The sequence below is a fragment of the Alexandromys fortis genome, unplaced genomic scaffold (genome assembly GCF_014885135.2).
Source record: "Alexandromys fortis isolate MF-2015 unplaced genomic scaffold, M_Fortis_MF-2015_v1.1 scaffold_28, whole genome shotgun sequence".
NCBI classification, from domain to species: Eukaryota; Metazoa; Chordata; class Mammalia; order Rodentia; family Cricetidae; genus Alexandromys; species Alexandromys fortis.
Window position 1 is genome coordinate 6,111,266 of NW_026067901.1, and position 12,358 is coordinate 6,123,623.

Consider the following 12,358-nt stretch of genomic DNA (forward strand, 5'->3'; position numbering starts at 1 on the left):
TGGTGTGCAATCATCAAATCAAGGTAATCTCTTATTCCTTACAGCTTGCATGTAGATGCCCAAACCACTAAACAGAGAGAACAGGTTGTTCAAAACCGAATTCACCAATGGGACACGAGATATTGAAATACTAAGCATATTATAAAAACTTATATATTTATGAATAAAAACACTTTTTTGATTAAAACATACTTGACTTACCTGATAGTTTTCCACGATTTTCTCTAGAACATGCTTCCAATGAACAGATATCTCTGAAGACGACAGCACTTTCACCCCTACTTCTGTGGGGGCTTCGCTGGGAGCTAACATTAGATCAGAATGTTACTTTTCTGTCAGAAGTTTACATTAAAAGTTCAAATAAAGTTCTTTTGTATAGGAATGAAATAGAACTATAACTTAACATCTTGTAAACAGTTTTAATAATCTTCCTGTTTATCCGTCTCTAGGGTCTTTATTTTAAGTGTTGATAAGTACACATCCATATTCACATGCATGCATGATGATATATGTACACACATACACATAAACACATGTGCACTTGCAACACACACAGACATATACACATGTGTGTACACACACGTGCGCAAGCACACACACAAACATTCACGCACAGACACATGCACTTTAACAAAACAGGAAACATCAGAGGTCTCAGGATGTCCACAAGCAGTGACTGCACTTTTAGAAACACTCCCAACTTGTTTGTTCCATATAACCTTTTGATACAAATTAAATTTAATGACATAGTTCAACAGTTTTACTTGCCAAAAATGGGAAAATTAGTATTTAGTATAGAAAGGCATTTGTGAAAATTAATTGTCTTATTGCCATTTATATAAATGACCAGTACATGGAACTATTAATAAAATTTCCCTCTCATGTTTAAATTAAAAGTATCAGACAGCCCAAGATCCTTGAGACAAGTTGTGACATCCCTGTTTCTTGGGCTCTAGAGAGCCTTTCCATGTCTAACCTTTCAAATGGGCATCAAGTCAAATATGTATCAAAGGTTTCTTCCTCTCAAAAAACAAATCACATCCCTGGTGAGATTTACACAAAGAACTACAGACTCCTTGAAGCAGGGTCATCAATTTTTACTGTCTTTTATTAAAAAGACATAATCCTATTTAATGTAAAAATCATGTCCCACATGTGAGGAGCTACCTCTCCCAGCCAAAGTAAACTAGTAGTGACATTACTGACATCTTAGCACAAGAAAGACTGACAACATACACAAGTTATAGCAGTGCAGGTTTTAGGAGACTCATGAAGTGTTCAAAAAAGAAATATGATTAAATAAAAAAGCCATGACTGAAAATATGAACATAACATCATAACATAAAATAAAGCAGTAGAACAAAATGAATCCCGGACAGAAAAACAATTGAAATAACTCTAACTCCTTTTTTATCTGTAAGATAAAAATCTTGTTTTCATCCCCAAGCTGACAACACATACAGGGAATAGAACATGCCTCTGGGCATACTTATTATCTGGTTTTGAATTTATTTTTTTTACCCTTTATTATCTGGAGGAATTTAGTTTGCTTAGTCGAGACAAATTACTCAGATGACGACCTTCTATATCTGTGTTTTAATGTAGTATTTTATATGTAAAATACCATGCTTGTTTTAAAGATAGCATAAGATAATTTGAAATACATTACATTTTTAGAAAAAATAAACTAATAAGGAATACATGTTAAAAATTCTCATTGATTGGTACACAGTTGTGATTATAGAAGGCTGAGGCAGAAGGATTTCTGAGATCTTAAGGCCAGCAGGGGTTGCACAGTCGATGAAATTTTGTCTCAAAATAACACAACGTGTAAACCAGGCAGCCTAAAATATTGGATTCTTTCTCCTAAAAGGACAAGTGAAAAATGTGCAATACTTTAGTTTTTGAATTCTTTCTTTAGTGTTACTCCTTCATGCACCAAAAATACGCATGGAATCTCCATGTCTTTTCCATTCATAATTATTGGCAGAGTACATATGAATAAGGAGACAATAATAGGGATGCGTATTTTTTACATGTTCTCTCTCTCTCTCTCTCTCTCTCTCTCTCTCTCTCTCTCTCTCTCTCTCTGTGTGTGTGTGTGTGTGTGTGTGTGTAGAAGCCAGAGGTCAATTCCAGATGTCTTCCCCTACATTTCTAATCTTATCTTTTGGGACAGCCCCTCTCACTGAGCGTGAAGCACACTGCTTAGAAGGGAGTAGCTGGCCATCAATCTCTGTCTTAGCACAGGAATTATAAACAGGAGTCACCAAGACATTTTTTTTCTCACATGGGTGCTGGAGAGCTAAACTCTGGTCCTCCCGCCCAGGAAGCACTTGGGCAGGATCTTCCTGGCTCTATCATGTCTTTTGTGTTATGTGCACAGGTGCATATATACATGTATGTGTGATTATGTAAAAGTGAGATTATCCTCAGACATCCTCCTCAACTACTTCTCTGCTTTGTTTTAGACAGAGTCAGTGGACCTGGAGCCCCCTTGTTTAGCTAGCCTGGCTGGCCAGTGAGCATCATGGTTCTTGTTGCCTCCACCTCCCTGGCACTGAGGTCACTGACACACTGTGGTTCCTCCCTTTGCCTAAAATCCTCACGTGCACACAGTAAGTGCTTTGCCACCTGAGCCTTCTCCAGCCCTGCCTCATATTTTTAAGTAGAATTATGTGTAAATAACGAGCTTCACAGTTTGGATGGGGAATCATAGAAAGCAACCTAATTATGTTTAATCCAATACTGTTTGCTGTTTGCATTTACACAAAAAGCCCTCAACAAGTATGCTTAGTTTACAGAGAGATCCAAGAAAACAAAGAGCCGTGATTGCACTGCTGCTCAATCCTCAAATAGCTTACAAGTCATGTTTCTCTCTTTTTTTAGTTAATCTTTTTCTTTTTCATATATTGCACCTCAATCACATTTCCCTCCCTCTTCTCCTCCCAGTCCCTCCCCACACCTAGCCTCTCCCCCAGATCTACTTCTCCTCTGTCTCTCTTCAGAAAAGAGCAGGCCTCACAGGGACAGTTTTTCTCCTTTAAAGAAAATTTCAATTGGCTGGGGAAGTAGCTCAGCTAGCTGTCTAGCCCTGCAAGAATCCTAGTTTGAGCCACAGACTGTATGGAGAAAAGGAAAATGCTAAGTATTGTGGTACATGCTTGTGACCCCTGAGCTGGAAGGCAAAGGCAGGTAGATCCCTGGGATTCTTGGCCAGAGAATGCAACCAATTTAGAGAAGTAAGAGACCTTGTCTTAAAAAATCAAAACAAACAAACAAAAAAAGCAAAAAACAAAAATCAAGGCAGATGTTACCCGAGGAACACCAGAAGGATCCCCATGGCCTCCACATGTCAGGTGCACCACACACACACACACATACACACACATGCAGAGTCTAATATTTAATTGTCCTAACAAAGTGTAATAAATGCTGCCATTAGACACAATTCAAGGTAAAATTCCAGACAATTTTACAAATACTACATATAGTATATTTTTAACCAAAAACATTAAATTACAACATTTTCCTCTTTCTTTCTTCCCTCAACCATTCCCATAAACCACCTTGCTCTCTCTCAAATTCATGATTTCTACTTTTTTAATTGCTATTATCAAACTTTAATTGCTGTTTAACTATATAAATATAACCTGTTGAGATTTTTTTTATTATTACTTGTATGCATATGATTTTAAGACTCCACACTTGGTACGGGCTAGCCAATTCAGACACTGTTATCTAGTAGTGGAGTTTGGAACTACTTAGACTCATGGACTGGAGAGATGGCTCAGTAATTATAAGCACTCACTGGCCTTCAGAGGAGCCAGATTTGACTCCCACACAGTGTCGTACCACCATCTGCAATCACATTTCCACGGGATCTGAAGCCCATTACGTGTAAGCAAAATAGCCACATACACAATAACATTATGTCAAAACATACATAAAAACATAGAGTCCACGTAGTTATTCAAACTTGGAGAATTCAGGCCTCAAAATTATAATCATGGGACTGAGACTGGATTTCATCAGCTGACTATTGCAAGAGCGATGTTCTAATTCACAAGGACAAAATCAGAAAACTGAAAAGGACTTAAAATATTTTTAGCAGCATTTCTGTAATTTACATGGAAAGGCTGACATTTAAAATTGGCTTAAGAGAATACTTGCTTGCTGCGTGCACAGTAATATTGGTAGAGCTTAACATACCATGCCTAAAGGAAAACAAACGAAAGCCCAGTAGTCAACATAGCTTTTTTTCCTCCCTGATGCAGGCCAGGTCTCTCGTTCACCTACCATCTTGTGCAGAGTTGATGACAGCGATGAGGCTGTAGGGCCCATCCCCTTTGTTGTTGAATGCCTTCACTTTTACTTGGAACGCAGTGGAAGGGGTCATGGTTTCGTCTTTATGGACATAGCGACCAGTATCTGGGTTAGTAACTGTCACTTTCTTCCATTCTTCTCCATCAAATGGCTTAAATGCCACTATGTAACCGAAATTGTTACCATAATGGTATTCTCTTGACAAGGGCTAGACAAAAATTCAAATAACAAATAAGTTTGTGATACAGTTACTAGGAAGAATCGTATGAGAAGACAGTCATACAGAGACGGATTAGAGATAGTTATGAAGATGCCAGGGCACCCAAGTATATGCATCCATGAGACGATGCCATTCCTGGAGTGCTGTTCATGATGCTCCCTAAGCACCTATGTGACCACAACCCCAATCGCATCCACTCCCAATTAGTTTTTCCCTCCCTCATTGTGGGAGAAGTACCACCTTCCATCCGGTATTTTCTCAGCCCATGGAATCTGCCGCTGTAAGAATCTGCAGTACCCTATGTGCCACCTCCTGGCTTCCCTTCCTTCCCCTTCACACTGTCTCAGTCAATTCCACACATTTAGTTTCTTCATCGACTGCTACTCAACTCCTACAAGTTAAAATGTACAAAGACAGGAGTTTCATAATTTTCCTTTCCTCTTCATCCTTAGAACCTAGAGCACGGGTGAAAAGATGCAGGATGAATGACTAAGGAATCTAAGGGCCACAACGTGAACCCAGACTCCAGAACATTGAAGTTACTATCGGGAAGTGATTTCTAGGAGGAATAGGAGCAGGTGCCTGGGAAGAAGAACGGAGCCACTCCCATGTGCAAGGGGTTGGCTTTGGGCAGCTGCTTTCTGAACACTGCAGCAGGGCTTCTTTTCCTGGAATTTACTCGGGGTTTCTCTGGAAGACAATTGTTGTTTGCAAGGTTTGTGACTGTATAGGCAGCACCGTGTTGAGTTCTGTTCTAATCCCTTCTCTTTAAATTTTTGTAGGTTCAATATTTATACATGTTGGGATATATTAGCACACACACATGCTTTCAAACTAGTAAAAAAAATTTCCTAAATCTCACTTGAAGAAGATCTGATTTAAATGGCCACATAGCGGAGTTAAGTCACTTTCCACCATATAGCCATTTCTTGGATGAATCATTTTAATTCATGAAAGTCATAAAGACAAAACCTCGTACTTTTCTTACCATTGTTGACATCTTGTTGTGACTATTATCTTCAGCAGTCAAATACTAAGAATACCGAATGAGTGGGTTGCACAGAGCGTGTCTGCGCAGGTGCCAGGAGCCTCAATCAGACAATCTGTGACTGTTATTCCGCTCCCTGTTCACACAGCCCCTGCTTTGAAAATCCAGAGTCTGACTTAGAGCTTTCCTTTGAGTCATGAAAACTGAGTGAAATGCTTGACTCTTAGTGTCAAGCCCTTGGGGCAACTGCTAAGAAGATTAAGATGGATTATAGCAGTGACTGAAGTCAGGCTTGAGCCAGAGCCAGTGTTTTGTTTAGAAACGGATTTGATGCCATTTGTGAACATAATCTTTAGTGTATTAATACCCAGGCAAAAGGTTACAAGACTTATAATAGGTTAGAAGATGCCATGTGCTCACAGTCCCTGTGGGATCAAATAGCTGGGTGTTTTCTAGAGCAACACTTCCCTGGGCAGCCAGTGTCTTGTCTGGCACAGGAAGTGCTTCCCAAGCACAGAAAGATAGGAAATCTGATGTGCATAAAGTAGCTATTCTCTTGCATGGGTTGAGTATTCCTTTTTATTTTCAATTTATTTGAATAAAAAATGGGGTGCATTTAAAACTAGATAATCATCTTTCCCATGCAGCTGGTTAGTACTCACCGCCCATGTTATTGTCAGCTCTCTGTTGCTTCCACCGCCACCTCCTACATCTGAGGGAGCCACATTTGGTGCTGCAACAAGTAAATTGCAAAAAGTAAATAGAAGCTAAGAATGTCTTTCCTGAGAATGAGGTTCTTATTTGGCACAGAAGCAATGCATTCTTCATCCACTGAGCACAGTCAGCTGCAGCAGGAGCAGCAGAGGTGTACATTCATCCTCTCACCTCATGCTTCGATCTCTGTAAGACTACATCATGTAGTTTCTACACGAGAGAACTGTCCTTTATGTGCTCTTCCTTACCCTCTCCTGTCACTGATGAACATGGAGGAACTCACACACTGTTCTGCATGGAAGAACTTCCACACAGAGGTGCAGAGAAGAACTTACACAGATGTACATGGAAGAACTCACATACAGATGTGCGTGGAAGAACTCACACACAGAGGACAGATGTGCATGGAAGAGCTCACACACAGAGTACAGATGTGCATGGCAGAACTCACACACAGATGTACATGAGAGAACTCACACAGATGTGCATGGCAGAACTCACACACAGATGTGCGTGGAAGAACTCACACACAGATGTGCATAGAAGAATTCACATACAGATGTGCATGGCAGAACTCACACACAGATGTGCATGGAAGAACTCACACACAGATGTGCATGGCAGAACTCACACACAGATGTACATGAGAAAACTCACGCACAGCTGGTTTGTACTTGACCCCATAATCATTTTTTAACAGTAGCCATGTTTCTGCTTCCAGCCCCAGATGTCATTCTTTCTCACTCTTTTAAAAGCCACATTGCTCTTATCTGCTCAGTTCAGTATCCTTTTGGTTGTTTCTCCTTGGAATCCCTCCAGGGTAGGCACTGCCCTTTGTTTAATACATAGGCTTGGCTTCTAACTAGACGTGCATGTCCCAGCACTAGCAGCAATGCGGGCCAAGCTCAATGCTCCTTAAGAAATGTACGTTCCCTCACAAATGCATTGGCTCCATGTGAGCTGTCACCCACTCTGTTCGCACCCTAAGGAGATGAAGTGTTAGTACTTCCAGGACTAAATTTCTTTACAACAGGACCTAGCCACGCCCATCTCAAAACATCCCTAACGAGGTGACACTCGGGGGGCATCAGAACCTAACAAAGAGCTGAGACTCAAAGAAGTATCTTTAAAATGTGTATGTCAGTCATATAAGTTCCTTGATGAAATATGTGCTTCAGCAGCATAGAAACAACAATGCATGCATCGATCAAGCTATGCGATCTCTTTTCCTCATGAAGAGATTAATATGAAGCCCAAGAGACAAATTTATTATTCAGTTGTCACCACTGTGTACTAGAGGGTGAAACTGGGCACAAAAGGATGCTAAGAGGTGAAGAGTAATTTACTTGTTAATATGTGTGTGTGTGTGTGTGTGTGTGTGTGTACTATATATATTTTGCAGGCCAGGATGTTAAAATCTGTAAATGTTCTTAGCCCCATAACTAATATTCTAAATTTAGATCTCTGTTTGCTATGAAAAAATCTAACAAGCATTTTTTTTCTAAAATCAGTAAATCAAAGTTTTTTTTTCTCTAAATACAAGTAGAGTGATTATAGGGAAATAATTTCAAAGTAATATTAAATAAACTGTTATAAAAATGCACGGAATCAAATATTCCTCTTCTTAGGACAAGTGTGTTTGCCAAGACATTTCTTTGTAAAGCTTTTCATTATAATCAATTTAATCCTTATAAGTTATAAAAACTAAAAATATCTATGTCTCTATTGTACTAAACATCTTCTATTTTGTGATAAGTTAAATACTTTCTAGCATGCTTCAAGTGATGAATTTAAGACTCATTTTCTTTTCAAAGACTATCCAGTCTGTTCATGCAGTTAAACTCAAAACAAGAAAACCTCAAAGGTAAGAACTGTGTCTCTTAATAAAATATTTTGCCTAGATTATTGACTTATTGATTGCTTTTAGCTTCAGCCGGGTAGAAGCAATTTCCACAGAGGGAATTGACATATAATGTGTCTAAATTAATTCAGAGAGCAGTGCAGTTGACACTCTATGCTCAGTTCTGCTCAAGGAGGAAGCCTTCCTTCCCACAGAATTCTAGGTCCCATGGAAGTAAATCTTGATAAAAATTAGCAGGCATGTTTCGTTTCAGGCTCTGGAAACTTAACAGAGAACAAACTTAGTGTTCTTTAAGACATAAATTATCAAAACAAACTTGAACTAATGTTTAAAAATTATAAATTATTAATAGTAAATAAACAATACTTATAATTTTAAAGTAAGATGCTTTAAATCATCCCTTTGCCAGCATTTTGGATAAAGAGTATTTTATTTCTATTTACAAAGGGGCCTGTGTGTTTCAGCTTATAGATCCAAAACCAACTTGGAGATCAAGTCAAATTCACAATTATTTTTAGCAATGAAAGAACAAAATATTTCCAATTTTCCTTTTATATTTTAATATTTAAATAATTTCCATTTAAAATCTCGTTGGGCTTTATTTGGCAATATAACAGCTGGCATGTAAGAAATTTTGAATATGAAAAACATATTTTCTAAAGATTGGCTTTTGATACATAATATGCTGACAACTTATTTTTTCCTTAGTGCTTTATCATATATAGTCATCCTAACACAAAAATTTAAACATCAAAATTTCAATTAATATCAAAATTTCATTATGATTTGAAAATTAAGAAATTGAATATGATTGCATATGTCAGGCTATAAAACCAGGGATTGACATTCAATATTCTATTTTCAATGTATAGAGTCTTCTTTTTTTAAATAGTTCCATTTAGCTTTTAGATTACAATATGATTATATCATTAATATACAGTTATGAAGTACTACTAGCAAAATCACATGAACTATACAGTGTTTGTAACTTGTGAGACCCTGGTCTGGTGGTAGAGCACACTGCTAAGGCTTCTGACATGCTCCCATTTTAAACAGATGGTTTCCTATTGGAGAATGCAAACAGATTTGGAATCCACTATGTCTCACCCAGTAAGACCACAGTTTCTAATATTTGTAAATATAAAGAGGCTGCCACATAGCTAGGTGACTTCCTCAGTGAACTCACAATAAAAGAGTAACTCAGCTCAGGTGAGGACGTTTAGTTTGGCAGAAATAAAGGTTATAAGCAGAAAACATAATGCACAATAAATTTTTTTCTTGATACCTCAATCCAACTGTCTTTTGTTATTTAAAAGAAGTGAAAGGATTAAAGATTTCTAGTGTTCTTTTTTGTTAATGAGAAATGAAATAATCATTCTAGTGCATTTGCTAAACTTATTTCCATAAAACAATAAGGAATTTTCTTATACTACTATTGTTACTAATATGTTTCTTCTCCTATTAAACGTATTTAAGAAAAAGAAAGATGGAAAACAAAAAAAAATAAAACAGAGAAAATGAAAATAGAGGAGTAGAATCATTTCATTAGGTATAAAACTATGTGTTTTACGCGTCATTCTTGGCTGTGATGTCATATCCTCATTAAATTGATTTGAACTGGCAAATACATATGAAAGCTATCAAAATTAATCTGCCTTCACCTGCAGAGATATTGATGTGGGTATAAGTCCTGTGATGATACTTAGCAAAGGGGATGTATTTGTTAACATTTTAAATCAAAATTGTATTTCTCAAATTACAAATGTCTTCTATTTCTTCACATGAAAACATCTTACAATATACTTAGCCAAACCTAAAGAGTGCCCTTCACTGTTATCCAAGTCCTTAAATATTAAGTAACTGTAGAAAAATGTGTACTGAGTCACAGGTCTCTGAAGTGATGAGGCAGGGTTTCAGCAGATCAATGGCCAGCGCTACCACTATATTAGAGTGAACCAGAATGACTTAAATCTAAACATTGCATCACAATGGCCGGGTATAAGCTTATCCTACTCATCTATAAATCTGGAATGATGACACAGGCGTAGTGAAACATGCCTATAACTGTACAACTTAGGAGGGTGAGGCAGGAGGGTCTCATGATGAAGAATATGCTGCATTATATGAAACACCTAATTGAAGGGAATATCAACAGTAATAGTGTTGATCTGGCAAAGTTATTGTGAGAATTAGGTGAAGTAATACAACCAGAGAATGTGCAGTCTATCTGAGAACACATAGGTGGTGTGGGAGGTCCTTCTGTCTGTGTGTTGCTTTTATTAGTTAATGAATCAAGAGCTGCTTTGAGCCTATGGCAGGGAAGAACAGAACTAGGTGAAGGTAGGCTGTATGCTGGAAGGAAAAAAGGCAGAGCGAATGGTCTAAACTTGAGACAGGTATGATGTTACGATTGGAATATTTACCTAACCCAACTTAAACACTGGGATTTTCCTGAAATTTTACTCTGAAATGAAAGCTTGTTCAAACAAATCAAGTTTGATTTCTTGGTATGGAATTCTGTGGTCCAAACCGCCAGTCAAGTCACGCTCCATTTGTTTTCCTTTGTTTTTCAGATCATCACACAGAGGCCACCACCGCAACATAGGTGGCATCTGAGGCAGCAATAAATAAGCAAACCCAAGACCTGGCTGGCTATGTGGTGTCTGTGTCTCATACATTTCAACTTGGATCACACCTTCCTCCTAATGAAACTTCTGTGGTGTAGAGAAAACAGAATGTTCCAGGTCATGTTGCAGGGAACTAAACTAAAACAAAAAACTTCTGGTGACATTTACTTTCTCATTTCAGGTAAAAGACTTTAATCCAAGTTCATAAAAGTAGATGAGTGTTCAGAGTTCTGCTTGAAAAGCTGTCTTAAAGACATAGCTCAGTGACTTGGAAGAGGCACCTGGATTGGAAGTTTAAACTTACAAATATGAGCCTTGACTTAAATCAACTCTCTGAAAGGATCCAAGCCATTAGTACTGGGATACGCTTTCCAAAACAAATCCTGGATTTCAATGATATTTTCTTCATTTTGCCTCTCTCATGTTCATCTGATCAGCTGTGTAGAGCTACATAGAACTTTGGAAGGTAATTCATTATAGCCATCTCCATGATATTAAAACTTACAGTTCTATTTGGAAATCAGGTCAAGGAACTGGGGCAGCCAAAAATAGGAGTAAGTGATATTAAGGAACCACCATAGAATTTTAATGGCAGTCAATCATCTTTTTAAAATCTTTAACTCAAATAAAACCATGATTTTTGGCAAGGAAAGTTAAAATATGTGAACTGAACCGCCCCCAATTTTTTTGATAGACAGGGACTAATAAAAAGAAGAAATATTGTCAGAATCAGAACAACATTTTACCTTAGAAACATGAGATAAAGAAAGAATGGAGTATTTGTTAAAAATAAAGGGTATTTAAATGGAATGGGTATTTAGTATAAAAATGTAAATCAGAATTGGCTTAGCTGCTATGAGAACCTAGTTAGAATAAAGCCTGAAGTTCAGAGTATGTACCCTGTGTCTTATGTCATGACTCTTCAGTGCTATGACCCCATGAACCTTTACCAACTCCCTGGTCTCCAGATCCTTCCTGCCCTGTAACCCCTGTCCATATATGCCAGTCAAATGGGTATTCAGCTATAAATGTTTTTGTGGTACACAAACATGTTGAATCTCCCAAATCACTGAACTTATTTAATCCAGTGTCTTCCTGGTGAAGATTCACAATTTACATTAAAAATTGTATATTCTACATACAAACTTTATTTGAATAGTTTCTAGTGGAATGTGCTGAGAAAAGTGAAGTTTATAATTTTTATATAATTAATGTATCTCCTACAATAATATTTTGGTAGTTATTTTGTTGTTTGGGGCTACACACACATTTTTAGATGAACCACTGATGATAGAAAATATTTACCACTGCATTCTAGTATATTAAAGGGGTATGGAATTTACAAAGCTTATGGAATTTACAAAGGTTCTTGTACATACCAGCGCCATCTGTTCTGATCCTGTTTGAAGGTATGCTGGGTTCTCCTGTACCTAAAGTATTGGTTGCGACCACTCGAAATTCATACTCCATCCACGGGATCAAATCCACTGCTTTTGCTGCCTCCATGTTTCCTTCGATGATTGGGGGATCTAAATAGAATCAACATAAAATAGAGATTAGTAGTTGACTAAGTTATTTTTGTATCTAGAGGTGACACATATACAATGGGTTGGCATAAAACA

General features: G+C 37.6%; 1 protein-coding gene across 1 annotated transcript in view; it reads right to left on the reverse strand.

Annotated features, from left to right (window-relative positions):
* Positions 1–12,358, reverse strand: part of Cntn1 (contactin 1) — a 271,171-nt gene that overhangs the window by 35,134 nt on the left and 223,679 nt on the right. Inside the window, exons 17-20 of the mRNA XM_050130990.1 lie at positions 12,116–12,265; positions 6,197–6,267; positions 4,300–4,534; positions 202–305 (exon numbers count right to left, since the gene is read on the reverse strand). Coding sequence (XP_049986947.1) covers positions 202–305; positions 4,300–4,534; positions 6,197–6,267; positions 12,116–12,265 — 560 coding nt within the window. The remainder of the gene's footprint in view (positions 1–201; positions 306–4,299; positions 4,535–6,196; positions 6,268–12,115; positions 12,266–12,358) is intronic.